Source organism: Eublepharis macularius, chromosome 12 (genome assembly GCF_028583425.1).
Source record: "Eublepharis macularius isolate TG4126 chromosome 12, MPM_Emac_v1.0, whole genome shotgun sequence".
NCBI classification, from domain to species: Eukaryota; Metazoa; Chordata; class Lepidosauria; order Squamata; family Eublepharidae; genus Eublepharis; species Eublepharis macularius.
In genome coordinates, this window is record NC_072801.1 from 44,293,098 (window position 1) to 44,319,943 (window position 26,846).

At 45.8% G+C, this 26,846-nt stretch overlaps 1 protein-coding gene across 1 annotated transcript; it reads left to right on the plus strand.

Annotated features, from left to right (window-relative positions):
• Positions 1-2,006: 2,006 nt before the first annotated feature.
• Positions 2,007-26,365, plus strand: ABI3 (ABI family member 3). Its single transcript, XM_054993051.1, has 8 exons — positions 2,007-2,420; positions 5,408-5,575; positions 7,723-7,899; positions 20,155-20,240; positions 22,471-22,557; positions 23,091-23,296; positions 23,669-23,803; positions 25,483-26,365. The coding sequence occupies exons 1-8, from the start codon at positions 2,304-2,306 to the stop codon at positions 25,644-25,646; spliced, it is 1,140 nt and encodes a 379-aa protein (XP_054849026.1). The 5' UTR covers positions 2,007-2,303; the 3' UTR covers positions 25,647-26,365.
• The last annotated feature ends 481 nt before the right edge of the window (positions 26,366-26,846 follow it).

A 26,846-nucleotide genomic window follows, 5' to 3' on the forward strand; every position in this document is an offset into this window, starting at 1 on the left:
ACCTCCTGTTTCAGGTTGACCTGAATTTACCTTTTTGCTTTTCTGAAGGGATATTGTTTAGTTTCAGTTTTGAAAGGAAAGGGGGTTGATCCCTGTGTGGCCACTTGAAGAGGCTTCAAGCAGCTTCTACTGAGCTGATGGTGCAAAACTGATGTGCCTGAATGAGATGACCGTAGCACTTTGTTGCTCAGTCTGCTGATAGGAAGGAAGTGACCTAAAGTTCCCTGGGTTTTGTGGTGGGCAGCTGTAATGGGCAGCTGTGTGTCTTTAGGCCATTGTGAATGTGTATGTATTGATGGAAGGTTTGTGTTGGTTTTATAGTGTTTGCAACCTGGTGTTCAAGGCTGGGCTTTTTGTCAGGAGCTAGTCAGCTAGAACATAGGGCATGAAAAGATGCCCTGTTTCAGAGTCTCTCCACTCGAGACATTTGACACATGAAGAACATGTGTCAGGAGATGCAATGGTAGCTGGAAAGGGTAGTTTAAAAAGACAGAGTCAGAGGCAGGGCAAAGGCTTTGCTATATACTGGAGTTGTGTGAAGGGGCTGTGAAATGCCAGAAGGAAAACTTCAGCCCATTATAACCTCTCCAGGTTCAACCCCGCCTCTGGAAGACAGCCTCGTTTCCATTCCTCGCTGCCCTCTGCTTGCAATCCCACACAGTTTTAGACTGGAAAGGTGAAATTGACAGAGCCTTTGGAGGGGAAGATGAAATTGACAAACCCTCTGAGGAGCAATCTCCACCAGCTCTGTCTTTTTAAACTATGTTTCCTGGCTAACATTGCCTCTCCCTACACTTGATGAACATGCGCCAAGGCATCTCATGTACAGAGACTCTCAAAGAGCCATGTTTGGAGGCTGATGGCATTAGATTTTGTGGCGGACAGCTGTAATGTATTTATTTGCTTCAGTTATACCCTACCTTTCTCCCCCATTGGGGACCTAAAGCAACTCACATCATTCTCCATTCCTTCATTTTAACCTCATAACAATCCTGTGAGGTAGGTTAGGATCTCTCTTTGCAACTGGCTTGAGTTGACCCAGTAAGCTTCCAGGGCACAGTGGGGATTCAAACCTGGGTTTCTCAGATCCCAATCCAACACTATAACAGTTATACCACAGCTGTTTCTCTATAGGCTGTTTGAGATGTGCTGTATGTGTTGGCAGAATGTTTATTTTGGTTTATAGTTACTGCAACCTGGTGTTATATTTGTAAGCAGCCATGAGGCTTTGAAGAAAGGTAGAATATATTTTTTCAAATTTTAAACTGCCCTAATGGTTCTCCCTCTCTCCTTTGCTCAAGTCTTTGTTGTCTCATCTTCCCCAGGGTGGTCATGATTATCAGAAGTCAGTTTGGTGTAGTGGTTAAGAGCGTAGGACTCTAATCTGGAGGACTGGGTTTGATTCCTCACTCCTCTGCTTGAATCCAGCTGGGTGACCTTGGGTCAGTCACAACTCTCCCAAGCTCTCTCAGCCCCACCCACCTCACAGGGTGATTGTTGTGAGGATAATAATAACACACTTTGTAAATTGCTCCGAGTAAGCATTAAGTTGTCCTGAAGGGTGGTATATAAATCGAATGTTGTTATTGTTATTGTGTCATGTTGTTATTATTATTGTGGTGGTGTTGGTAAACTCTCAGCTGCCTTGCACAAAACTCACAACCCCTTATAATGCCATACTAGGCATATATGAGAACTGGTGTGGTGTAGTGGACTGAATGTTGGACTAGGAGCCTGAGAGACCCAGGTCCAAATCCCCTTTTCTACCATGGAAAGTCACTGGGCACCAACTGCACAAAGAGAGGAGAAAGGGGAGGTGTAAATAAATACATGCAAATGCAAATTGCATCTGCCTAGCTTGCTGAGCAGTGAAAACCAGCTCTGCTCTTAACCCCCACTAGCAAGATTTGTGATCAGTAAAGCCTCTAAAAATACCGGTTTCCTCCCTAGACAGTTCCTTCCCCACCCTAACATTTCCTCTGTTAAATCTCATCCCTTTTGTCCTGGTGGAGCTAGACATTTTCCAGATTTTACACACAGCACACAGGTGTTCGTGGTCAGAGTGGAACCATCACCTAGGAGTTTCTTGAGCACAGTGGCAGGTGGAGGACAGCAAGACATTTTCTGAACAAGTTGAAGGGGAGGGAACAGCCCAGGCACGGAAGACAATTCAAGTATAAGAGTCCCCAGACAGCCCGTGCGTGCACTTGTGTTGCCAAGAGAACCATGGGGTTCAAAACCTCTCTGCTGAGACAGCGTGCCCTGAGGAGGAAGTGAAGAGACCAGAACAGCAACGCGGTAACATGTCTGAGTTCCAGCAGATGACGGAAAGCTCCATCCTTTGTGCAAGGGAGGTCCTGCGGGACAACTACAAGAACCTGCTCCAAGTGGCAGATTACTGCGAGAGCAACTATGAGGGGGTAAGTTGCAGCATGAGAGGATCAGGGCTGGATCTACTATACAGACACTCTAGGCAGCTTCCTAGGACAGCACGGTTCAGTGTGTGTGACCCCCCCCCCCTTGCTGAAATCCAGGCAAAAAGCCAGAATCTTTACTTATTAGATATTTATACCCTGCTTTTCTCACCAGTGAGGAGCCAAAGCAGTTTACAACATCATTCTGTCCTCCTCCATTTTATCCTCACAAAAACTACCCGCCTTGTGAGAGTGGCTGGCCTAAGGTCACCCAGACAGCTTCCATGGCAGAGTGGGGATTTGAGCCTGGGTCTCCCAAACACTCTACCCACTGCACCACTCCATCCATCTCTTTTATTTATTTGTTTATTGGTTTATAATATTTGTGTGCAGTCTTTCTGCCCAGTAAGGGCCAATGATTTGCTTCCAATGCCAATGGCAGAAGTGGTACCCAAATCTTCTGCAGAGTTGCAAGGGTTTCTAAGCGTCTGTCTGCACAAGATATCTTACACAGGGATGCTCAAGTGAAAGATCTTGCACTTGTTCTCCCATTGTGGATTCACATGCACTGCTAGGGAGGCGGAGTACACTTGAATATAAGACCATACAGAAAGTGAGTCACTTGAGCGTCACCATGTAAGATGTCTTGCGCAGAGAGACTGTCTTCAAACGGGGAGCTGGCCATCAGAAGAGTCTGACACAGCTTGCACCTTCTGCAAACTAAGCCTCTACTTTAGAAGTGATCGTGCAATTCATTCTAAAATTCGCACTCAATTCCCATAGAACTGTCATCACCTAGATTCACTTTGGAAGGCTGTGGACCCTTCACCCTGGAATCTCAGGAGTCTTGTGGCACCTTAAAGACTCATAACTTTCTTCTAGCTTTAACAGTAAAGAGCCCAGTAGCACCTTTAAGACTAACCATCTTTATTATAGCATAAGCTTTCGAGAACCACAGCTCTCTTCATCAGATGCAGGATGAAGCTTTAAGTTTTCTTGGAGCACAGTCCACTTCTTCAGATGCATCTGAAGAAGCAAGCTGTAGTCAATTGAGGTTTATGCTGGATTGACAACAATGACAACAACAGCAGTGGTTATATACCATTCTTTTACACAGATTCGTGCCCCACCCCAAGCAGTAAACAAAGTCAGTGTTATTGTTGTCCCTAAAATGTTACTATTTTTAATAAAGGTGGCACAAGACTTCTGTTTGTTTTTGCAGCAAGACTAAAACAGCTACCACTACACATTTATTATTCTGGAAGCAGAGGGGTCCTGAAGGGCCCTTAACGCAGCACTGCCTGCCCCTTCCATGTGAGGCTGACCCCTGTATCGCATCCCCAGGGACTTCTGCATTTTCCATGGAAATGTCACAAATGATACCTCTTGCATTTCAAAGTGTCTCACTTGACTTTCCACAATGCCCCTTCCATCCATGATGTCTGTATATTTCTGCTGATTGGGGTTTCACTTCTCTGTTAAGCTTGTCTTCAAGAAATCTGTTGATCTTTCAGGTGCCACAAGATTCCATTTTATCCCCCGAACAGGCACAGTTAGCTCCAGATGATTCAGGCTGCTAAGCCAAACTGCATGCTCTGGAGAAGAAGTCAGAAAAGGCTTCACAGACTAACTGGATTCAGGGAAACTGCCTTGATAGAGCAATTGGTCAGGTCATGTGCAGACCCTATTTGCCAAATTGCTACAAGGAATATACTGTATTCCCTGCCAGGGTTTCGTTACATGGACACTGCTGGGGAGCTAAACAAGATCATAGCTGCTGAATGACAATTGAAGCTCCTATCTTGGAACGGGGGGCTGGTGCAATAAGTTATATGACCCAGATTTTTTAATTTTTTTACATTATCATGACATTCTTTGTCTGCAGGAAACCTGGATCCAGAATTCTGATCTCCCCATTGTGCAGGGCTACAGGGTCTATTCTGTGCCTGCAATTAAAGTACACTGAAAGGGACGGGGAAGTGGGGGTTTGGCTATTTTGATCTCTGTGGACCTAAACATAGATGTACAAGTGCTAGAGAATAACTGCCCTAATAATTTTCAGGTCCTACTTCTCAAAGGGTTTTGTTACTAATTTGAACAATGCCCTACGTTCAAATCTTGGTCAGAATGCACCAGCCCTTCATTCCCTCATCAGTACATTGGGTCTTCCCACAAGATTTGCTTTATATAATAAAGAAAGAAACCTCACCAAACTAAAACAACTGTCCACATTTGGGAATTAGAAAGGACTAGTTGCAAAATTAAGGACACATGAACGCATGGGTGGGATTGGAGCAATGACATTTCAATACCCAGGCAAGTGTTTGTCTCCCACTCATTTATTTATTTTATATCCTGCTTTCCTCCCCAGTGTGGATCCAAAGTGGCTTTCATTTTATTATTCTCACTGCGAGTTAGGCTAGGCTGAGGGTATGTGATTGCCCCAAGGTCACCCCGCAAGCTTTCAGAGAAGAGTGTGATTCGAACCTGGGTCTCCCAGATCCTAACCCATCATTGTAACCACTACAGCTTGCATATGGGCTGTTTTTCAGTGAGTGGCTCAAGAATTAAGAGTAAGCTGCATCCCAATCAGATAGATAGTCCGTATGAGGACTATGCATTCCCTAAGGAGGACTGTACAAACTATTCACTGGCTTTTTGATACCACAGTAGAAATGAAGGACAGGTCCCTACCAAATAAAGGTCTGGTCCCCTAGATAGTGATGGGAAAGACATTACATGTCATACTTGAGAGGTAGCCACTGAAAACACCTCTGTATTAGAGGTGTGCATTTGGACATTTCCTATTAGAAATGGTGTCCAAAATTCTGCTTAGTTTTGGATTAAGAATACCTGAAACAAAACTAAATGGAATTGTGGGCACCATTTTGGATCAGAAATGTCTGCTAGCACCCCCACCCCCCGCTGCGTCTGTTCTAATTTGTTGCATGGTTATCACACCTTTAACACCCCCTCTTCCCCAAATCATTTAGGCACAAGACAAGCGGAAAGCCCTAGAGGAAACCATGGCCTTCACTACTCAATCTTTAGCCAGTGTGGCTTACCAAATCAGCACCCTGGCCAATGACATCCTCAAAATACTGGACTTGCAGGCTACTGAAGTACGGCAAGTGGAGGCCAGCATCTGCTCTGTCGCGCAGGTGAGCAATAAAACCATTTGAATGGTGTGCAAGAAAGGTGTGGAAGAGATGTGTGTTTGTATGTGTGCATGTAGGGGATGAGGTCAGGGCTTCTTCATTTTAGGCAGGATCATGCCCTAAAACCATTTTCCCTATTAGTAACCTTAACCATGCTGTTAGCATGTGCCAGGTTTCTTGGTACTCTGCTATTGTGTGATGTATGACAGGTTGACTCCTTCTGCCTGGGGGACACGGAAAACATATATTTTTAAAATGTTATGTCACTGGTATGAGGCCACAGCCTAGTGGATTGTTTGCAAAGTCCCAGCTTCCATCTTTGGCATCTCCAGTGACAAAAATTCCAAAAGGGCACTTTTTAAACCCAGAGGCATAAAGTGTGACTGGCCCAAGGTCACCCAACAGGCTTCCATGGCACAGTGGGGATTCAAACCTGCATCTCTCAGATCCTATCTAAATCTATTCCTGTTTTAAGTGCCAGAAGAACCTTTGCTGTTCCAGTTTTTAAAAACAGATCTAGACTGCAGGACTAGATGACTCTACTTCCAGACTTAGACTAAGTCGGAAAGTAAGTTTGTCTGATCCACTCAGGTCTGCCTGCTTCATCAGCAGCTCTCCAAGGTATCACCCAAAGGTCTTCCACCAAAGGGATATTCCAAGGTTTACATTGCAAAACATGTGTGCTACATGAATTTCCCTCATAGTCCCCCACATCCACCTCTACTGCAGATGATGGAGTCAATTGTGGGACCAGCTTGAGCCATGTAGATCAGCGATCTCCAAGTGAGGTGCCCAAGGGTACTACAGTGGCTACTCATAGGTTTCCTGATGCCCACTCACTTTTCCCCAAAAGACTTCCTCTACCTCATTGGAACAGGAGATGCTGCAGAAGCATACCTTTGTATCAACAAGTAGCACCCATTCAGAAACAGTTGCCTCCATGATAGGAGGATGCTTGGTTGGCAGGCTCCCTATCTTTTGTGATTGGCTCCAGCACCCCGGGCAGCCATTTTGTGGTACTGCCCACTCCCTATACTTAAAATTCCAAATGTCCACAGGCTTACCACAGGAACCCCTGATGTTGATGGACCTTTAGAATAGCAAAACCTAGGCAGGATTCTTCTGTGTTGTCCTGCTTTTCAGGGGCTCCCCTTCTTGTGCCTCTGTTTTCTTGCTAAAGCCCCAAATTAGGCACACCCTTGGACTGTGTGAGTCAGTCCAAAGGATTTCACTTCCATTTCCCCTCCCTCCCAAGTGGAATTTAGGGAGGCTCACACCATGTTCTTGGACACCAGAGCCTTCTTCCTGTTACTGGAGAGATGTGACTGATTGCTTTTCCTGTTTCCCTGAGAATAATACCCTTTTTTTAAAAAAAAGGATCGGGAAACATCAGTGGAATGGATTAATCACCTCTGTCATTCCACCAGTTCAGATCTCTCCTAACGATTCTAAAACCTATGTTAGTTCTTTTTCATGTGGCAGAGGAACTGGACTGAGGGAGTCTTAAGGAGGAATGGTTTACCTTTGTAACTAGTTTGAACATCCTGACCCTGAATGCCGGAAAATGCCCTGCTAATATTGTGCATTTGGTAGTTCCTTTATTTTCTGTGCCTGCAGCATAGCTGGAAGACTGAGTCCCTTGAGCATGTGCCAAGTAAAGCCATTGGTCAGACTCCTGCTGATGTGTTGTTCCCCAGGTGGTCTGTTTGTGGGGGCGGGTGGGGGAGAAGTATTTGTTTTTGCCTCAGTGGATGAATAAACTTGTATAGAGCTGAGGCCAAGCCTGGCTCCCCATATGCTCTGAGCCAATGTCTACCTCCTCAACACAAATGCAGAATCACATGTTTGACCATTAGTACTTGCCGATACAAGTTGTCCCTCCTTCTTGGACTGCATTAACCAGAATTCAGTTTACTACTCCCAACATGGTATTACCAATGAACAGATGACCTAATGCCTATGGGTTCCCAAGGCAGCCAACACATCCTGCATTTCCTGTTTTGGTAAAATGGTAAGAAAATGAAGAATTGACAGTTTGCTGGCCTCCATTTGGAAGGGGTGCCTCAGTGGAACAAGCCCCCCCCCCGCTGTAGTTCCTGCTGCAGTCCTCAGGTAAGGCCCTCCCTGCTCTCAAGGTCTCTTTTCTGTAGGTGGTAGAAATGCACAAGGAAAAAGTGGCTCGTAGACAGATCGGGATGCTTGCCGTTTGCAAGAGATTTCCGCACTACCAGAAAATCATCTATCCGGACCACCTTGAGCCCCTGGGAACGTATTACAGGAAACCGCTGAATTTTAGCAGTTTGGATGACATTGGACATGGGATGAAGGTAAGAGCAGGACACATCCCTCCCTCTCTTGAGCTGAAACAGGCCAGCAAAGGAGATCTAGGAGAGCAAATCAGATCTGGTAGGGCCCATACAGATGTTATCACTACAGTTTTTGGGGGAGTTACACACTTGAAAGCCTGCTGAGTGTAACTCTTCTTAGGATTGTAATGTATGCCATTATGGAGACAAAGGGCTTTGGAAACAAATGAGTTGCAGTTTTTGCAGCACTTTTGATGGAGGTCATTCTAGGAGGACTCCAGGCCCTACCTGAAGGTTAGAAACCCTGTCAGAGATCCTCAAGGATCTCCGGGGCATTTCAGGCTGCTGCTGGAAGGGGGAACTAAGAAAGTCATGCTGCATGCGTGGAAGTCCTTGAGCCCACGGACTACACTGGATCCAGCGCAGTATCTATGATACGAGTTATCCCCAGTACCCTGAAACCAAATGGGGAGGGCGTGCATGCATCGTGTGTCATTTTAAATGTAACAGCAAAAAGCTGTCCTTCTTCAGACCTGCTATAAAGCTGGGGAAATCCCTGAGGAATGGCCGATGCACCTAGATAGGAAGTGGCTTGGGACCTCAGATCTCCACCAGAATGGTCACTGGGAGTCCAAAACAGCCTTGTTGTCATTCTTAAATAAGGTTGGTTTCCCTAATGCTTGCAGCACTTTTTATAGTCAAGCTTAGGGATGTGCGTTTCGGCATTCAGAATGCCGAAAGAATGCCGAAACAAAAGTGTTTCGGCTTCTTTCGGGGAATGCCGAAACGTTTCGGGGAATGCCGAAACGTTTCGGGTAGCCGAAAGAAAAAAGCCGAAACGTTTCGGGATTCTTTCGGCTTTCCTATGGGAAAATGCCTCCGTCTTCCAGGACGCCTGGAGGAGGCATTTTCCCACCGAATAAGCCCAAAATTGGTAGGGACCTTCCTCTAACCCTTCTCTAACAACCACCCAAGTTTCAGACAGATTGGACTTTGGGGGGCCATGTTATGGCCCCCCAAAGCAGGTCCCCCCATCCTCCCATAAGAAAGCGAAGGAGCAGCATATTGTTAGCATGCTGCTGCTGATCTTTCTTCATTATTTCCTATGGGGAAAAAATGAAGAGGCAGGCTTCCTTTGCCAGGGGTGGCATTTTGCATGCAAAATGCCCCCCAGCCCTCAGGGGCCCTTCTCCCACCCCTCCTCCCACCCCCCACCAAGGCTCAGCCTGCTCCCACTTGGGGGGGGCATTTCATGGCCTCCCCAAGTAGGTGCTCTAATCTCTACCACTGACAGCTGGGGGAGGCTTGTGTTGCCAGGGGTGGCATTTTGCATGCAAAATGCCCCCCAACCCTCTGGGGCCCTTCTCCCACCCCTCCTCCCACCCCCCACCAAGGCTCAGCCTGCTCCCACTTGGGGGGGCATTTCATGGCCTCCCCAAGTAGGTGCTCTGCTCTCATCTCTACCACTGACAGCTGGGGGAGGCTTGTGTTGCCAGGGGTGGCATTTTGCATGCAAAATGCCCCCCAGCCCTCTGGGGCCCTTCTCCCACCCTTCCTCCCACCCCCCACCAAGGCTCAGACTGCTGCTCCCACTTGGGGGGGCCATTTCATGGCATCCCCAAGTAGGTCCTCTCAGCCCCTAAAGTCCACCCCTTACAGCCCCACACAAACCCAATTCCCCCCCAGCTGCCACACACAGACCCAAATCCCCACATTAGCCCCTCACAGACCCAAATCCACCCCCACCTGCCCCACACCCATAACCCCAGGAACAGGCTGGCAAAGGCCAGCCCTCTCCCTTTGTTCCCTATGCTGGGAACTTCTAAACTCTCTTTCCCTAGGCAATTCTGCACAGCCCAGGGGTGCCACAATGGTGGGCACACTTCTGAGTGCCAGCTGGTCCCTGTGAAAGAGCACCTGAACCACAGACACCCTCCCTCAAATTCCCCCACCACCTACAGAGATGGCTGGCCAGCCAGCCCCATTATTCCCTATGATGGGAACCAACTGCACAACAAAGAATAAAACAAGAACAACACAAAATAAAGTTTTAAATTTTTTTTTCTCCCTTCCAAAGTACAAGTAGGCAAAGCATTATGACACATTACACCAGCAGTCCCCCACACAGAAAAATAACACAACTCACTTAACATCAGAGAATCACAAAGCATGATTCCTGTCAAAAACACTTTATTTCTTGAACAGCTTTAGGTTACACAGCAGGGGGGAACACCAAAGGGCATGGCAGCACTATCTTACACAAAAATAACACAACTCACTTAACATCAGAGAATCACAAAGCATGATTCCTGTCAAAAACACTTTATTTCTTGAACAGCTTTAGGTTACACAGCAGGGGGGAACACCAAAGGGCATGGCAGCACTATCTTACACAAAAATAACACAACTCACTTAACATCAGAGAATCACAAAAGCACAATTCCTGTCAAAAACACTTTATTTCTTGAACAGCTTTAGGCTACACAGCAGGGGGGGGGCACCAAAGGGCATGGAAGCAGTATCTTACACAAAAATAACACAACTCACTTCACATTAAAGAATCACCCCAAAAAATAGCTGTCAAAAGCACTTTATTTCTGTAACTGCTTTAGGTTACACAGTAGGAAGGCACCGCAGAGCAGGAAAGCAGTGTACTACGCAAAAATAACACAACTCACTTCACATCAGAGAATCACACAAACACAATTGCTGTCAAAAACGGTGAAGTGGGTTGTATTATTTTTTGTAGTACATTGCTATCATGCCCTGTTGTGCCCTCCTACTGTGTAACCTAAAGCTGTTCAAGAAATAAAGTGTTTTTGCCAGGAATTGTGTTTTTGTGATTCTCTGATGTTAAGTGAGTTGTGTTATTTTTGTGTAAGATAGTGCTGCCATGCCCTTTGGGTTTCCCCCCTGCTGTGTAACCTAAAGCTGTTCAAGAAATAAAGTGTTTTTGACAGGAATTGTGTTTTGTGATTCTCTGATGTTAAGTGAGTTGTGTTATTTTTGTGTAAGATAGTGCTGCCATGCCCTTTGGTGTTCCCCCCTGCTGTGTAACCTAAAGCTGTTCAAGAAATAAAGTGTTTTTGACAGGAATCATGCTTTGTGATTCTCTGATGTTAAGTGAGTTTTGTTTTAATTTTTCTGTGTGGGGGACTGCTGGTGTAATGTGTCATAATGCTTTGCCTACTTGTACTTTGGAAGGGAGAAAATAATTTTTTTAAAACTTTATTTTGTGTTGTTCTTGTTTTATTCTTTGTTGTGCAGTTGGTTCCCATCATAGGGAACAATGGGGCTGGCTGGCCAGCCATCTCTGTAGGTGGTGGGGGAATTTGAGGGAGGGTGTCTGTGGTTCAGGTGCTCTTTCACAGGGACCAGCTGGCACTCAGAAGTGTGCCCACCATTGTGGCACCCCTGGGCTGTGCAGAATTGCCTAGGGAAAGAGAGTTTAGAAGTTCCCAGCATAGGGAACAAAGGGAGAGGGCTGGCCTTTGCCAGCCTGTTCCTGGGGTTATGGGTGTAGGGCAGGTGGGGGTGGATTTGGGTCTGTGAGGGGCTAATGTGGGGATTTGGGTCTGTGTGTGGCAGCTGGGGGGGAATTGGGTTTGTGTGGGGCTGTAAGGGGTGGACTTTAGGGGCTGAGAGGACCTACTTGGGGATGCCATGAAATGGCCCCCCCAAGTGGGAGCAGTCTGAGCCTTGGTGGGGGGTGGGAGGAAGGGTGGGAGAAGGGCCCCAGAGGGCTGGGGGGCATTTTGCATGCAAAATGCCACCCCTGGCAACACAAGCCTCCCCCAGCTGTCAGTGGTAGAGATGAGAGCAGAGCACCTACTTGGGGAGGCCATGAAATGCCCCCCCAAGTGGGAGCAGGCTGAGCCTTGGTGGGGGGTGGGAGGAGGGGTGGGAGAAGGGCCCCAGAGGGTTGGGGGGCATTTTGCATGCAAAATGCCACCCCTGGCAACACAAGCCTCCCCCAGCTGTCAGTGGTAGAGATTAGAGCACCTACTTGGGGAGGCCATGAAATGCCCCCCCCAAGTGGGAGCAGGCTGAGCCTTGGTGGGGGGTGGGAGGAGGGGTGGGAGAAGGGCCCCTGAGGGCTGGGGGGCATTTTGCATGCAAAATGCCACCCCTGGCAAAGGAAGCCTGCCTCTTCATTTTTTCCCCATAGGAAATAATGAAGAAAGATCAGCAGCAGCATGCTAACAATATGCTGCTCCTTCGCTTTCTTATGGGAGGATGGGGGGACCTGCTTTGGGGGGCCATAACATGGCCCCCCAAAGTCCAATCTGTCTGAAACTTGGGTGGTTGTTAGAGAAGGGTTAGAGGAAGGTCCCCACCAATTTTGGGCTTATTTGGTGGGAAAATGCCTCCTCCAGGCGTCCTGGAAGACGGAGGCATTTTCCCATAGAAAAAAGCCGAAAGAATGCCGAAATAATGCCGAAAGAATCCCGAAAGTCGAAAGCCGAAAGAGATTCTTGTTTCGGCTTTCGGCTTTAACGATAGAGAATCTTCTTTCGGCTTTCTACTTTCGGCTATAGCCGAAAATTTTTGGCTTGCACACCCCTAGTCAAGCTTAAACACGTGGCTTGCTTCACATGAGAAGATATGGGCTGCCCAGGAGATCTGATGATTTATTCAGAAACAGAAACTCAGCAATAGACAGCTAGTCTCCACACACTTCCTCTGTGGAAAAGCTGAGTCTGTTGATGAACACAGAGCTATTCTTTTCTTCCTTTTAAAAAAATCCTTTAAGAAACCAGATAATAATGTGTAGTTATATCCTTAGTCGTTCAGAGAAAAACAAAGGCTAAAGTCTTATGCTTGGTTTCCTTAAAAGGGAATTATAATACAAACAATTTTAAAGTTTCTGGCCCTCATGATGGTAGAGAAAACTTTGAAAGGAAAAAAAATATGGGTCATGGCTTTTGGAGATAAAAAAAAACCAAAAATTTTGAGAACGGTTTCCGTCAAGATGTTTGTAGAAGCTAGTCTTCTACTGACTCTTAGTCCTCTCCCACATTTTTAAAGTTAGGAGACCCTCCATCCTCAAGAGAACCAGTAACATGCTGCATATTTCACACTCCAGTAACAATTTGCAGAATTCTTACCGATAGTAAAGCTCTTGTAGGGGGCTGATCATAGTGACTATTAGCCACTTGGGACTCTTCCAGTAAGAAGTGGGGTAGGAACAAATAAATATGAAGAAAAACAATTGGAAATTTCACTCAGTACTAAATGCAGCAGCCTACCTCTTAATAGTGTTGGATACCACCAACAACTGGGAGAAGATTTTTTTTTATTGTTGGGTCCCCATTATTTTCTGGGCCCAGTTCAAGGAACTGGTTTTAACTACAGTTGGCTCAGGCCTTTGTAGTTTATACAACCCCTGTATTGATTATTTGGGTAGGGCTGTGGATCAGTGGAAGAGCATCTGCTTTCAGTGCAGAAAGTCCCACGTTCAGTCCCCGGTATCTCTAGTTAAAAGAATGAGTAGTAGAAGTGAAGGACCTCAAACCTAGACCTCAGATTGCTGCTGCCCATCAGAACAGATAAGATTGGCCTTGACAGATCAAGGGTCCGATTCAGTATTAAGCAGCTTCATCTGTTTATTAGTTTAGGGTTGGAGCAAAGGCTTAGCAGTAGAGAATCTGTATTGCATGGGGAAGGTCTGAGATTCAATCCCTGGCCTCAGACCCCGGAGAACCACTGCCAGACAAGATTGACCAGTGGTCTGGTTCAGCATAAGGTAGCTTCAAATTATCATTAGTTTAGCACTGGGCTGTGGCTCAGTGGCAGAGTGTCTGCTTTGCATGCGGAAGTTCCTTGGTTCAGTTCCCAACATCTCCAGTTAAAAGGATTAGGTAGTAGGCAATGGAAGAGATGTCCATCTGAGACTCTGGAGAACTGCTACTAGTCAGAGTAGATCCTGAGAAATCAACAGCAACTTCATGTGTTCATTTCTGTCCATAGCTGTGGCCATCACCGTTAATGGACTTAATCTGAATTGGGCCTCATTCAGGTTCAAGCCACAACATATATTCAATACCAAGTTCTGAAAGATCTGAAATTTAAAAAGGAATGAAAAGTGGCCTTTGAGCATGTGCTTAATGGTCTTCCTGACTATAAAGACACCACCACTTGCCCTCATACTTTCTGAATTAGGAGCAAAGCTTCTGATCAGAATAAGCCCCATTACTTTCTGTTTTAGTATGATGGTAGATGTCCTTTCCCTAGAGGACTGTCTACATTGCAACCTTCTTTCAGAAGGATATTTTTCTGATCAGGAATATGCTTTTTTCTGTAATGCATGTGAGATATTAACATGTTTTATTCAGCATTTTAACTTAAATGTACTCTCTGTGTTTTCATATGCATTCCTCATGGGAAGGGATGAACTAGAAGCCAACTAGGTAAGGACTGGGTTGCTACAGAATGTTTTTTCAAAGGTGCATATACTTTGAAACTAGTTTCTAGTCATCATGATTTGTGAGAAAAACCTAGGCTGAAGGCACACCATAGCTGGACATTCTTTTGCAAAAGTCTAGCTGAACGGGACTTGCTCATGCTGGATTGAGCCCTTGGGGTCGGAATTCCTCCCAGGTCCAGCACTACTCTAGGTTGTGGCCTGCTATAATCCCAGACATTTCATGGGTTGCCCTGGAGACATCAAATGCTAAATGTGGCATGTAGCAGGTGCAGAAGTTCTTGCAAGTTTGGGTTGACTAGAGAGACAAACTGGGCTTTCTTCCTCTTCGCTTTGCAAGCTCTCTTGAGAAGAAAAGGAGAATTGTGTTGTCAGCTGCGGCCAGCCATCACAGCCCATCTAGACCACAAGCATCTGCAACTGGTGAGGCAGAGGCGTTTCGAGCAGAGAGGAAGCTCTGTGGGAGATCTCTGTTCCCACGCTGGCGTCTGCTTTCCCAGCGGCTGTTCTCACCACAGCTAAGGCACGGACACAGCAGGGGGGCCTTGCAGGATTTGAGCTTGCCTTTGTTGGCGTGCAGCTTCAGCTCAGCTGAACCAAATGTCCAGAGGATGGGGTGAGGATGGTGGGGGGGGGGGGCAAAGACATGACCCAGTTTTGCTGAAGGTGTACCTAATCTGTAGGGTTCATATTTGACATTTTATTGCTCAACTGGAGAATGCAAAAGAGCTCTCCAAAGTCAAGTTTGGGGTGGGCGGTGATGGCATGTTTGGCATGATGTTTGCATGTTTGCATGTTTGGCATGATGGCATACAACCCAAAACACTGGGAGCCCCACTGTATGATGCACCCTGGCAAATCATAGCCTAGCATACAGGCTTGAATTGCACAAGGATCTCTATAGGGCTTTGGGTTGATAGGTCTGGGCTGGGGAATTCCTGGAGATTTGGGGAAGGGAAGGACATCAATAGAGTATAATGCCATAGAGTACACATTCCAAGGTAGTAGTGACTTTCTCCAAGGGAACTGGTCTCTGTTGCCTGGAGATCACTTGTAATTCTGGGTGATCTCCAGCCACCACCTGGAGGTTGGCAACCCTAGGTGTATTTCTCCTCTATGTACATTTTTTCTCACCCTTCTTCCAAGGAACAGAGAACAGCATACATTGGCTTGGATGCCACCTAAAAATTCCATTGTTGGAAGGATTTCTGTCTATGGAAGACTGACTTGTCCCCTGCCCCCCCCCGTAGGTCCCAATGTCCTCAGAAATGGTGTTCCTAGGGGATCCCCAGAAATAGCTTGGGGAGAGATTAAGAGTCTGCTGTGGGAAGGGAAAACTGGTGAACATAGCCCTCATCTGGTATTTGCAGAAATTTTAGGTGGAATGTAGGTAATTGATATCCCCTCCTGCAACTATCCTGAATGGTAGGTTAGTTTGAGAGAGAATGTGAGTGGCCCAAGGTAACTTTAGTGAGTGGGAGTCTGAATCTAATCTACTGTTGGCCTAGTCCTGTGTTCCAAGTGCCACCTCATACGTTCAATCACATTTCTTCTTCGTTTATCCTCATAACAATCCTGTGAGGTAGGTAAGGCTGTGAATAAGAGAGAGAGAGGGGAGAGAGAGAGAGAGAGACAAGGTCGCTCAAGCTTCATATCTGAGAGGAGATTTAAGCACAGGTCTTCTCAGTCCTACTCTATCCACTGCACATCACTGCCTACCTGTCTCTTTTTGCTTTTCTCTCTCTAGAATGAGTTTTAATACAATGGAAATAAGATTTTGCACAGATTCAAAAAAATGACAACTTTCCACACCCCCCGCACGGTTGTTGTGGATTTTACGGGCTATAGCCATGGTCTTGGCATTGTAGTTCCTGACGTTTTGCCAGCAGCTGTGGCTGGCATCTTCAGAGGTGTAGCACCAAAAGACAGAGATCTCTTAGTGTCACAGTTCCCCCCCCCCATGCTTAACTATTGCAGTGTTGAATACTTTGATTTTATACTCCTTAAATTAATGTTGGAGGGACGAGTTTAAAGATAAGCAGGTCCTGATGATTAAAATGTGTTGGTGGTCCTATTAAGGATCAGCTCCCAATGTCTAATATTGTTATGCTTGGACTTGGGCCATGGGTGTGAGCGGGAATTTTAGTGTGTGTGTGTTGGGGGGGGTGTACTTGGCAATAGACACACAGATGCAACTGCTTCTGCATTTGTTGCTGACTTTCCTCCCTGATCACAAAGCCATTGTGGTTATTACCAGATATTCTCCCACCGACTCTGTTCATACTGATATATTCTCCATGGGTGTGCATTTCTGTGCATGACCGTGTAGAAACAAAGCAAAGTTTCACCCATGCTTCCTTTTGCCCCAGAATCTAAGAAAATGAGGAAAGGTTAACAGAATGTCCATGCAGAGTGTTACGGCAGCTAGATCACTGGCTTTCCCAAGTGGTAGGTCCAGTCCCATGGAATGGCCCACCAGGATGGGTGCTGAGAGCACTTTCAATTGATTCGTTTAAGAAGGCTTGCAGGGCAATTTTATTTCAGAGGGCATTTGGAGGAGAGTTAACAGTTTAGGGAGATTTGGATGTAGTTTTAATCTGTGCAGTTTTTAATATCTCCCCTCTCTCTGTGATTAATCTTTGGTTTTATATTTGTGTTGGTTTTAATTTCAGTTTTTTACTTTGAGAATTTTTTTTTATTTTGGTAATATGTTTTTGTGTTCTTGGCAATCGTTGCTGTACTATTGTCTGCCTTGAGTCTCAGAGGAGAAGGAGGGATATGAATGTTTTTAAAATAAATGCAAGCAAATTAGAGCCTGAAGTTTCTTGACTTATCCCTATCTTTTCCAGTTTATTTACCTTTATGATCTGTAACTGTTCACAATGAGCATGGATTCAGACAACAGCATCCATTTTCCAATGCCCTTTTTAAATTAAACATTTACATGAATATAAAAACCCACTTTGGGAAGTTACAGTTACCCCCTTCTAAGTCCATTGGAGTCAATAGGTTTCAAAGGGCACAACTCTGCTTAGGACTGCACTGTTAAGCTGAAAGGAGATAATTCTATTTATTTAGATATTTATACCCCACTGTTTTCCCCAATGATGTTCCAAAGTGGCTTACAATGTTGTTCTCCCTCTTCCATTTGATCTTCGCAACAACCTTGTGAGGTAGGTTAGGCTGTGTGAGAGAGTGACTGGCCCAAGGGCACCTGGCAAGTTTCCATGGCAGAGTAGGGATTCGAACTGGATCCTTGTCTGACATTCAAACTACTATACCTTTCTGAGGGTGGAAATACACATTACTAAGTACCTAGGGATGCTCAAGTGAACCTCATTTCACATGTCCTTCCTCCAACTTTCCATGTACTCACTTGCACAGTCACTCTTCAGTTGGCTCTGTGTGAATACATTCATGCATTCGATTTCAGTTCCTCCTCAACTGCTAAAAGTATCCCAGTTTCTGCCACCTCCCACTTCAATTCATTGAAATGTAGATCTTGACATTTTCTCACAGCTTAAAGAAATGCAAATTGGCAAGTCAAAGGAGCCTACAGTACTTGTTCTCACAGCAAAAACAGAGCTGAGATGCAAGCACACAAAGGGCCCTCGTGAAAGTGGCATGCATGTGCACTGAGCAAGAACAGCCTGCATATGAATTCAGAACCACACTTGAGCGTTCCTAGGCACTTAGTAATGTGGCTCACACTGTGGCAAGCTGGGCTGCCTATAAACTCTTTGCATCGATTCTGTCTGTGGAGTCTGTTCATCTATGTAACATGATACAAAACGGAGTGTTGTGGCCCCTTAAAGAGTAAGGGTTTGATCTAATCTACTTTTCTGCTGGCAAAAGAGAGTGGAACTGCCCCCTCCCTTTGACTACTAAAAGGGATTGTGGGACCCCTATGGCCAAAGCTGTAGGGGATGAAGGGGCTGCAGTGAAGAGAACGGGGCAAGATCATGTGAAAATGCTGGTAAGATTCAACCCCAACACATATTGAACCATAAGCTTGCATGGCCGGGAGCCCACTTTGTCAGATGCTTGAAGTGGATTGATTCTTAGCCAGCAGAAATATAGTCACACAAAAAAGGATCCACAAGTTGCTTTTTTGTGATTTGCTGCAATAGAATGACGTTTGTAATTATGTGTGGAGGTGGCTTTTATTACCTTCTATATGGCCAAGGGATAGGAGAATCTATCCACACTAGGAAAAGAAACCCTCGGCATCTGGTCCCTGGTGCTGCTACAGGAAGGAATACACCTTCTGGTCATGTTTTTCTGGAGGAGATGAGCTTTGAAGAGCCAGAAGGGCTGACCACGAGACAAATACAGAAACAGCTCCCTGAAGCCCCAAACCCACAGAGTTAAGGGTGTGGGTATAGAGAGAATTCTGGGAATTGATTCATGTTTCCCCCCGGGAGGTGGTGGAGAAAAACGACTGTTTAGATTAGAGGGGATTGGACCAGCATGGGCATGGCTGGTGGGGAAAGTAGCATTCAATATAACCTGCCACGAACTATAAGGGGTTCTGCTGGGCCCGTGGATTGATACTGTCATCTGGTTGTGAGCCACAATTCACTCAGTCTGTCACTCAGAATCCTGGCGTTGACACTGTTGAGGTCATAATTATGGCTTCTCCCCTCTTCCTGTCATGTGATTCTGATAGCATATGATTTCCTGTCACAGCCTTGCAACTAAGGTTGCCAGCTCTGGGTTGGGAAATTCCTGGAGATTTGGTGGTGGAACCTGGAGAGGGCAGGTTTGGGGAGGGGAGCTCAGCAGGGATGTGATTCCACCCCCCACCCCCCGGTGATTCCTTTTAAAGGGTCTGAACCAAGCAGGTCAACTCTAGCTTAGGAAATTCCTGGAGATTTGGGGACAGTGTGTGGGATGCTGAGATTTGTGGAGGGGAGGGAGCTCAGCAAGGATGTGTCGCCACACTCTGGGGCTGCCATTTCCTCTGGGGAAACTGATCTCCATAGCCTGGAGATTAGGTGTAATTCTAGATCTCCAGGCCCACCGAGAGGTTGGCAACCCTACTTGCAACTAAGTGGGATCTGTGCTGCCCCCTGAAGTCCTGGGTCTGGAAACATGGAAGACTGTAGGGGGGTGAGCTACATACTGGAAATGACAATGAAGTATATCTGAAGCGTGCTGAAGTCTGAAGAACCCCCCAGTAATGAACTATGGAGCCATCCAAACACCTTGTCCTTCTCCTGAGGAGTGCCTCCCTGGTCTGTCCTTTGTAACCTGTGGTCTACTCTTAACCTCTCAGTGTCCTGATTGATTATTTAGTGCACCAAGGACCATTTCTTTACCCATTAGTACTGTTTCATTGTTACTATTTCTGTGCACTTCTATGCATTTCCATCCCAACCTTGGCCACAGTACTGTTGTCCTCAGCTTGTGCTCGAAAGACGGTCAGAAAAAATCTCACTTTGAGTGACAGGGCACTGATCCAACAAGGGCGAGCCACCTGCTAAAGTGAATCAACATGTGCCTACATTGTTAAGCTTCTCTGTCCCCTGTCCTCCATTCCCTGGGTTGAAGAGTCGGGTGTGATTTTTGGTGTGCATCCCCCTCTGATGCTAGTGGTCATTCCATATGAGCAGCTATGCACATCTATAACTTGATCAGCTCCAAAGAATTACTCAGAGGCCCTATCAGCCTTAGTCTGTCCCTGATTAATAGATAATAGACAAATCCCCCCCCATGCAACCTTTAAAATGATTGAGGTAGACTCTAATGAATGCCTCCATGGGAAACTACTGGTAACACATGAATCCTCTGAGAAATGACAGCCTAGATTTCCTTTCACCCATGCACCCCATTCCCTCTGTCTCTTTTAGGATCAAAGCACACAGCTGGCCAGAACGGGGACTCTAGGTAGGAGAGGAACCAAAACATCTGCTGGGCAGTCTCCTGGGAGCCTCAGGTGAGGTTGCAGCATCCAGAGGCAGTAGAGTCTCGTTTTGTGTGGTGGCACTGTCGATTGTTCCACCAAGGGCCCAGCTAAATAAAATAAGTGACACAAGTCAGATCCAGTCTCTCCTGACCTGACTCACAATCACATGTACATAGGGGACTAACCTTAGAAACCACCAGAAAGTAGCTGTTGGGGGGGGTGTTGCCCCTTTCTCGGGCTCCACAGGACACCTGGAGCACGAAAAAGGGGGCAACCAGAGCCTTCCCCCAGCAGCTGTTTCTGCAGGCAAAATGGTGTAGGAAGGAAGTATGAAGTCCCTCCCTCCACAGCACTCAGAGATGCACCAAACAGCAGAGCACTTTCTAAGGTGAGTCCCCCTATGAACATGTGACTGTGAGCCGGGGTGGAGGGAACCCCAACTTGACTCCAATCTCTTGTATCATTTAGCTGAGACCAGAGATTGTTCCTCCCACAAGATAAGTGGGAAATAAAACCCTTCTCAGTTGGAGCCGTTAGTGTAATTGATGGCAAAAGCTTTGATTACCTAAAAAAACCTTGTCCCTGATTTTTTTTTAAAAAAAACATTGCCTGATTTAATTTTTTTGGGATTGGTAGAAGGACTCCTCTTCCCCAGAAGGGGATGCCTCTTTTAAGGAGATGCCTACTGAGACAGATATAGGGTTGGGTCCGATGAGCCTTTCTGCTGAACACCAAGGAAGGGAGGGGTCCTTTTTGACCACCCAAAAACTCTTTTCCAGGAATCATGAAATATGCATGGCCCAAAGCCACGTGGAATAGTGGCTGTAATAAAGAGGGGAATTGGCTGAGACTGTGAAAAAACTGGCTGGATTCAACCCTTATCTAAAAATAAAGATTGCTTCCCCCTATAAAACTGGAGTTTTTCTTCATACACCAATTTATTCAAATTTAATTGACCCCTCCCCATTAAAATATACTTGTCAACTAAGGATGCAGACCTATGTACACCTACCTGGGAGTCAAATCAACCAAATGCAATGAGACTTAGAGTCTCTCTACACGAGATGCTTCCATATGTCCGTCAAGTGAACGGAGAAGCAATGTTAGCTGGAATGCGTAGTTTTAAAAGACAGCTGGTGGACATTGCTCCTCAGAAGGTTTGTTAATTTCATCTTTGCCTCCTCCAAGGCTGTGTCAATTTCACCTCTCCAGTTTAAAGCTGTGGGATTGAAACCAGAGGGCAGTGAGGAATGGAAATGAGCTGGAGCTGCCTTCCAGAGCTGGACTTGGACCTGGGGAGGTTATAATGGGCTGAAGTTTCCCTTCTGGCATTTCACAGCCCCTTCACACAGCTCCAGTGTATAGCAAAGCCTTTGCCCTGCTGCCGGCTCTGTCTTTTTAAACTATCCTTTCCCGCTAACATTGCATCTCTTGACACACATTTTTCATGTGTTAGATGTCTTATGTAGAGACTCTTAATAAATCCCATTCAGACAAGAGGGATTGTGACTAGAGTTAATTGCTGTGAGAAGCTCTGAATTTATGAATATCAACTGTTGGGCTGCACAGTTTTTTAAAAGCAGGGAATAGCCCTGCTTACAATCCTATCTGTTATCTGTACATGCATGCATCTTTCGAATTAGAGGACTTATAATGATGTGGGGTGGGGAAGGGCAAAGGTGCATGTAAGCTGCACTGGTTCTTCTACCTGATTCCTCTGTTGCCTTCCTGAACAGGCGTCCTCTGTCACCTTAAAGACGAATATTTTATTCCAGCATATATTTTCTAGACTATTTGGAATAAAAAAATTGTTAGTCTTTCAGGTTCCACAAGACTCCTATTTATTTTTTAATTTTATTTAAAAAAAATTTAAAATAAAAAGTGAATGTTTCATGGTTATCAGTTCTACTGGCAAACAGCATCTGTAAGATGGTAGATAATATACAGAATTTGTTGCATAGTTACATTTGTGACTTTGAAACCTTTTGTTAGAACTTTGACTGTGATTAGAAACCGTTCAATCAAAATGTAAACAATCCTATTTTATTACTATGCTTTATGGAAGTGAGAAATTCATATATACAAATATTTTGGAGTAAAGGGACATGGTTTTAAAATGAGGTTTGAGAGACTCCAACTATATTTATAAAACTACTGATATTCCTACTCCAGATGAAATTAAACCAGCTACCAAAAGAAATATTTAACTCTACCATCCCAGAAGCAAATCAGAACTCTAATCCATATCTCTTGGGTTTAGGAGAAGCCACCGGACCCTGGAGCCAATACAGACCCCCATTGTCCCGGATACCAAACAACCATCAGCTTCACTGGGGTCATCCCCGAGGTACCATATTTGGGATGTTAATGTCATAGAGAATGGAATTTTGGGAGCAAGAGAGGATTTGAAGGGAAATTCCTTAGCGTTAATCTTTACAGAACTGGTTACTCTCAATTGATGTAGCCTAAAACTGGTTTGGACTGGAGCAGAGGTAATTCCTGCATCCTAAGAAGCCTTCCTCCAGCCTAAGTGCTCTTCTGCTGACCGATGAGCCACTGAAGTTGGAGGAAAGCATCACACTTTGGTGGACTGGTAGGATATCAGTCATTCCTCTACGCCAGTTTGGTGTAGTGGTTAAGAGCAGCAGGACTCTAATCTGGAGAACCGGGTTTGATTCCTTACTCCTTCACTTGTAGCCAGCTGGGTGACCTTGGGTCAGTCACAGCTCTCTGGAGCTCTTTCAGCTCCACCCACCTCACAGGGTAATTGTCGCGAGGATAATAATAATACACTTTTGTGAGTGGGCATTAAGTTGTCCTGAAGGGCAGTATATAAATCAAATGTTATTATTATTGAATGTTATTGTTTGACACTTGCAGCAGTTCTACTGGAGCAATGGACAGCATCAGTTTGAGGGTGCCTACTGAACCGCCTCCTCCACCCCCTTCTTTGCTGTCACTATTTCCTCCCCCAATGGAAGCAGATGACATTCCTCTTCCTCCTCCTCCTCAAGCAGATATATTGCCACCGCCGCCGCCACCTCTAGCAATAGATGAGTTGCCTCCACTGGATCTCCCTGCACCAGGTAAGGCTCTTATTTTTTTAAAAATAGTTAAGACAAAACAGAATTCGAACTCAGGTCAGGCAAGTGGGAACTCGACTCAGCCCGTAAATATAGGAGTTGGTATTGGTAGCACCATTCATTTATCACGTTAAAAAGGGCGAGTAAGTTTTCTAGTTCTCATCATTCTAATGATGACTTCATATTCTGGTGGAATTTCAGAAGTCAGCAGGGGGCTGAGAAGGGCATGCAGTGGCTGATGGTTAGTTGGGAGCGTCAGTATCCTGCTCCACATCATCTGCCTCTTCCACAACTAGCAACAGAAAAGCACCTGCAGATACCTTTGATTTTCTCCTGTTTGTTGAAACAACAAACTGCATGTTGATTTGTTTGCAGAACCGGATTTCCCAGCATCCCTTCCACCACCACCTCTGGACGTTACGGATCTTGAACCATTGGGACCTCCAGTCTTGCCCCCTCCACCCCCTCCGGAAAAATTGCCATGGGCCCCGGATACTTATCTGGAAAAAGGTACCTTGCTAAAGACCTACCAGGGGCGTCTGACTCTTTCCACCTACTGGCAAAGGCCATAGGGATAATCCCAGGGATAATCCTAAAACAAGAGATGGTGGAGCTCAATGGCACATGTGAAGCCTACAGGGGTGGATTCAGGAACAAGCAAAGTAGGCCCTCACTGGGTTCTCTTAGCTTGGCCTGGCCTGTAGCAATGGGTAGAAGCTTGCCTGTTGGCATCACTGCTCACTGGGACTGAGTTGAGCACCTCTTGTGGCACTATGAGCACCATTAGGGCTCAACTAGGTTTGCTTCTGGGTGCCAGGTGCCTCCAGCTTCTCACCCTACCAGAATGCAGTAGCTAGATGGCCACCTGTCAGCAATCCTGATTCCATGATTGAATATGAACTTAGGTAGAAGGTGGGCAGGAAAGGGCGAGCCAGGGCTCGGTTCTCATGGCCCTTTCTTATGTGCCCAGGGTAATGCAGATTAATTGCCACTTTGGGGTTAGGAAGGAATTTTCCTCCAGGACAGACTGGCCAGGGATCCTGGAGCTTTGTTTACCTTTCCCTGGACATAGATTAGGGGTCACTGGGGCGGGGGGGGGGGGATAGCTGTAAATTTCATGCATTGTGCAGGAGGTCAAACCAGATGACTCTTGGGGTTCCTTCTGGCTCTGTATTTCTGTGATTCTTTGATTTTCTATGAACGTTCTCAGTAAATTACACGGCCGGTCTGCCACTAGAGACTTTCCTTCTGCTGTGGCAAGACTTGCACCCAACCCCAATTATTGGGGAATCAGTTGCAGTGCCCAATAGTGAAGGCAAGTCCTTCTGTACCTTCTGTAGAACACCCTCTTCTCTATTCGTATGTTCCAGATTTAAGCCTGGCTATTCAAAGCAAAGTGGGTTAAATCCAATCTATGACTGCACAACATAACCTTGCACTTTTGGTTACCAATGATAGATTTCTTCTCTGTGTATGCATCATAGTGGTTGGATCCAGCATGAAATTTCCACTTGGGCTAGAGCTCTTGCTCAAACAGAAATGCAAGAAAAAGAGTGAGGGAGGCACTTGCCCTAAATCAAACTTACTGTATCTCCACTTGTGGTTCAGTTTTGCCAAACCTTGTGTTACCAGTTTCAGAGAACTATAATATAAAGGGAGGAAAGTACTGGGTGTGTTATACAAGATCTTACACAAGTGGAACATCACAAAGTCCATTTATGTTTCTTCTTGCACTTTGCTGGATCCAAGCCTATATGTAACTTTAAAACAGTAGCACTTTAGCTATCCTTTAGCCGGGCTAGCTACCCTAAATCACATAGAGGTGCAGGGAACAATCTATTGGAACGTTCTCCTGCACAGGTTCCATTGAAAAGATTGGGAGCTCCATATGAGAAAGAGTGCCCTTGTTCCTTTCACTTCAGACCAACAAATCTGATCAACCCTCTTTCCACATCTGCAACCCATAACGGAACACAACTTTGGCTACCTCTGTTCTTTTATGCCATTCTTCTTCCCAAAACTCTGTGGCAATGAATTCCACAGGTTAAATATGAATCTGTTTGAATGAATGCTTGCCAAAGGGCAACCTCCCCCTCCCACATTTGTGATTGGATGTTGAGTTTTGAGATGGCCTTTTATTTCTTCTTCCCTTCCCCTTTCTTCCTTCCCGCTCTTTCTTGCATCTGTAGTGGTGACCCTCTACCCTTATGCACAGCAGAAAGAGAACGAGCTCTCATTTGAAGAAGGGGCCATTCTTTACATGACTCGAAGGTACTCTGATGGATGGTGCGAGGGGGTGAGCAGTGAAGCTGAGGGCTTGTTTCCAGGGAACTACGTGGAACCTTTGCAGTGACGGAGACGAATGAAAAGCAAGAGCTTCCACTGTCAAGCACTACAGAGAACAGCTCACCAAAAGTTGCATTTAATGCAGATGCCTTGCTCTGATGCTGAATTGAGCAGGCAGGAGAGATCCTGGGTGGGTGGAGTCAGGTTGACCCATCATCCTGTAAGCCAGGCTGATAATAAAGCAGGGTGTAGGGTTAAAGGTAGGTTGGATGTTTCTCTTGTTTATTGCAATTGAAGACGTGTGGCTTAGTTGTTACTTGGGCTTCCCACTACATTGCACTGTATTTAAGCAGTTATACAGTCACCAGCCATATCTCCATTTTCTCCAACTCTCTCATGATTAAACAGGCCTAAAGAGCATTGAAGGGCATTGTGTGGTCTTTTCCCTGGAACTCCCAGCAGGTAGTGCTATTGCACTGCCTAAAGGAACGACCAGTACAAGGAGGTTGGCGTTTAGGCAGGAAGACATAGGACTGGACAGATGCTTGAGGATGATCTAAGGTTGAACACTGCTTTTTTAGTAGCTCAGGAAGGTCTAAAGTTGACAAGTGGCCCATTCTTTTAGCACTGCACAAACACACAAGCAGGAACTTAGTCTCTGTGAGAGCAGCAGGATAAGTGGCAACAAAAGCTAAAAGAACAGAACAAAAATAGGGCGCTTTGGATTGCTCCTTACAAGCTAAGGATAAAACTGTGCATTACATGTAACTTCCAGCAGGGTGCCTGTTGCAAGTTCCCCATAGGAATTCAATTCTAAAACACTACAGGGTCAGATTGGGACTATGGCAGTGGGGGGAGAGGGGAGTTTCAGCCTTCCCTGGTACTATCTTCCTGCCTAGAACAGCCTCAGAGATGCATTATTTGCACCTTCAGAGGGGACCACATGTGCACTGAAGTTGCTTATTGATCCGCAGAACGCGACATGTTTCTGGTTGGAAAGAGGTGCGATCCCTATCCAAATTAGGCCCTTGTGGTGTTTCAACACTGAAGTCCCATGGGGAACTCTTTACTGCAGCCCCTTTCCAACTGGGGTGTTATCCTGGGGGGGGGGTCTCACAATCCCAAACCTAGCCTTTTGGGTGTTCTAAACAGGCCCGCTTCCTCTCTCTTTCTCCAGCAGAAAACCCAGAAGAACCCATCTGTTGCTTTTTAACTGATCACATGAAACTGCCTGTTCTGAGTCAGTTCCTTATTCTATCAAAGCCAG

What these genes read in the sequence shown, in the direction of transcription:
- ABI3 (XM_054993051.1), top strand. Translation starts at nt 2,304, where the DNA reads ATGTCTGAGTTCCAGCAGATGACGGAAAGCTCCATCCTTTGTGCAAGG. An exon ending in CAGTCTCCTGGGAGCCTCAG is followed by an intron (nt 20,241 to 22,470) that starts GTGAGGTTGCAG and finishes TCTTGGGTTTAG; the next exon opens with GAGAAGCCACCGGACCCTGG. An exon ending in TCACTGGGGTCATCCCCGAG is followed by an intron (nt 22,558 to 23,090) that starts GTACCATATTTG and finishes TGACACTTGCAG; the next exon opens with CAGTTCTACTGGAGCAATGG.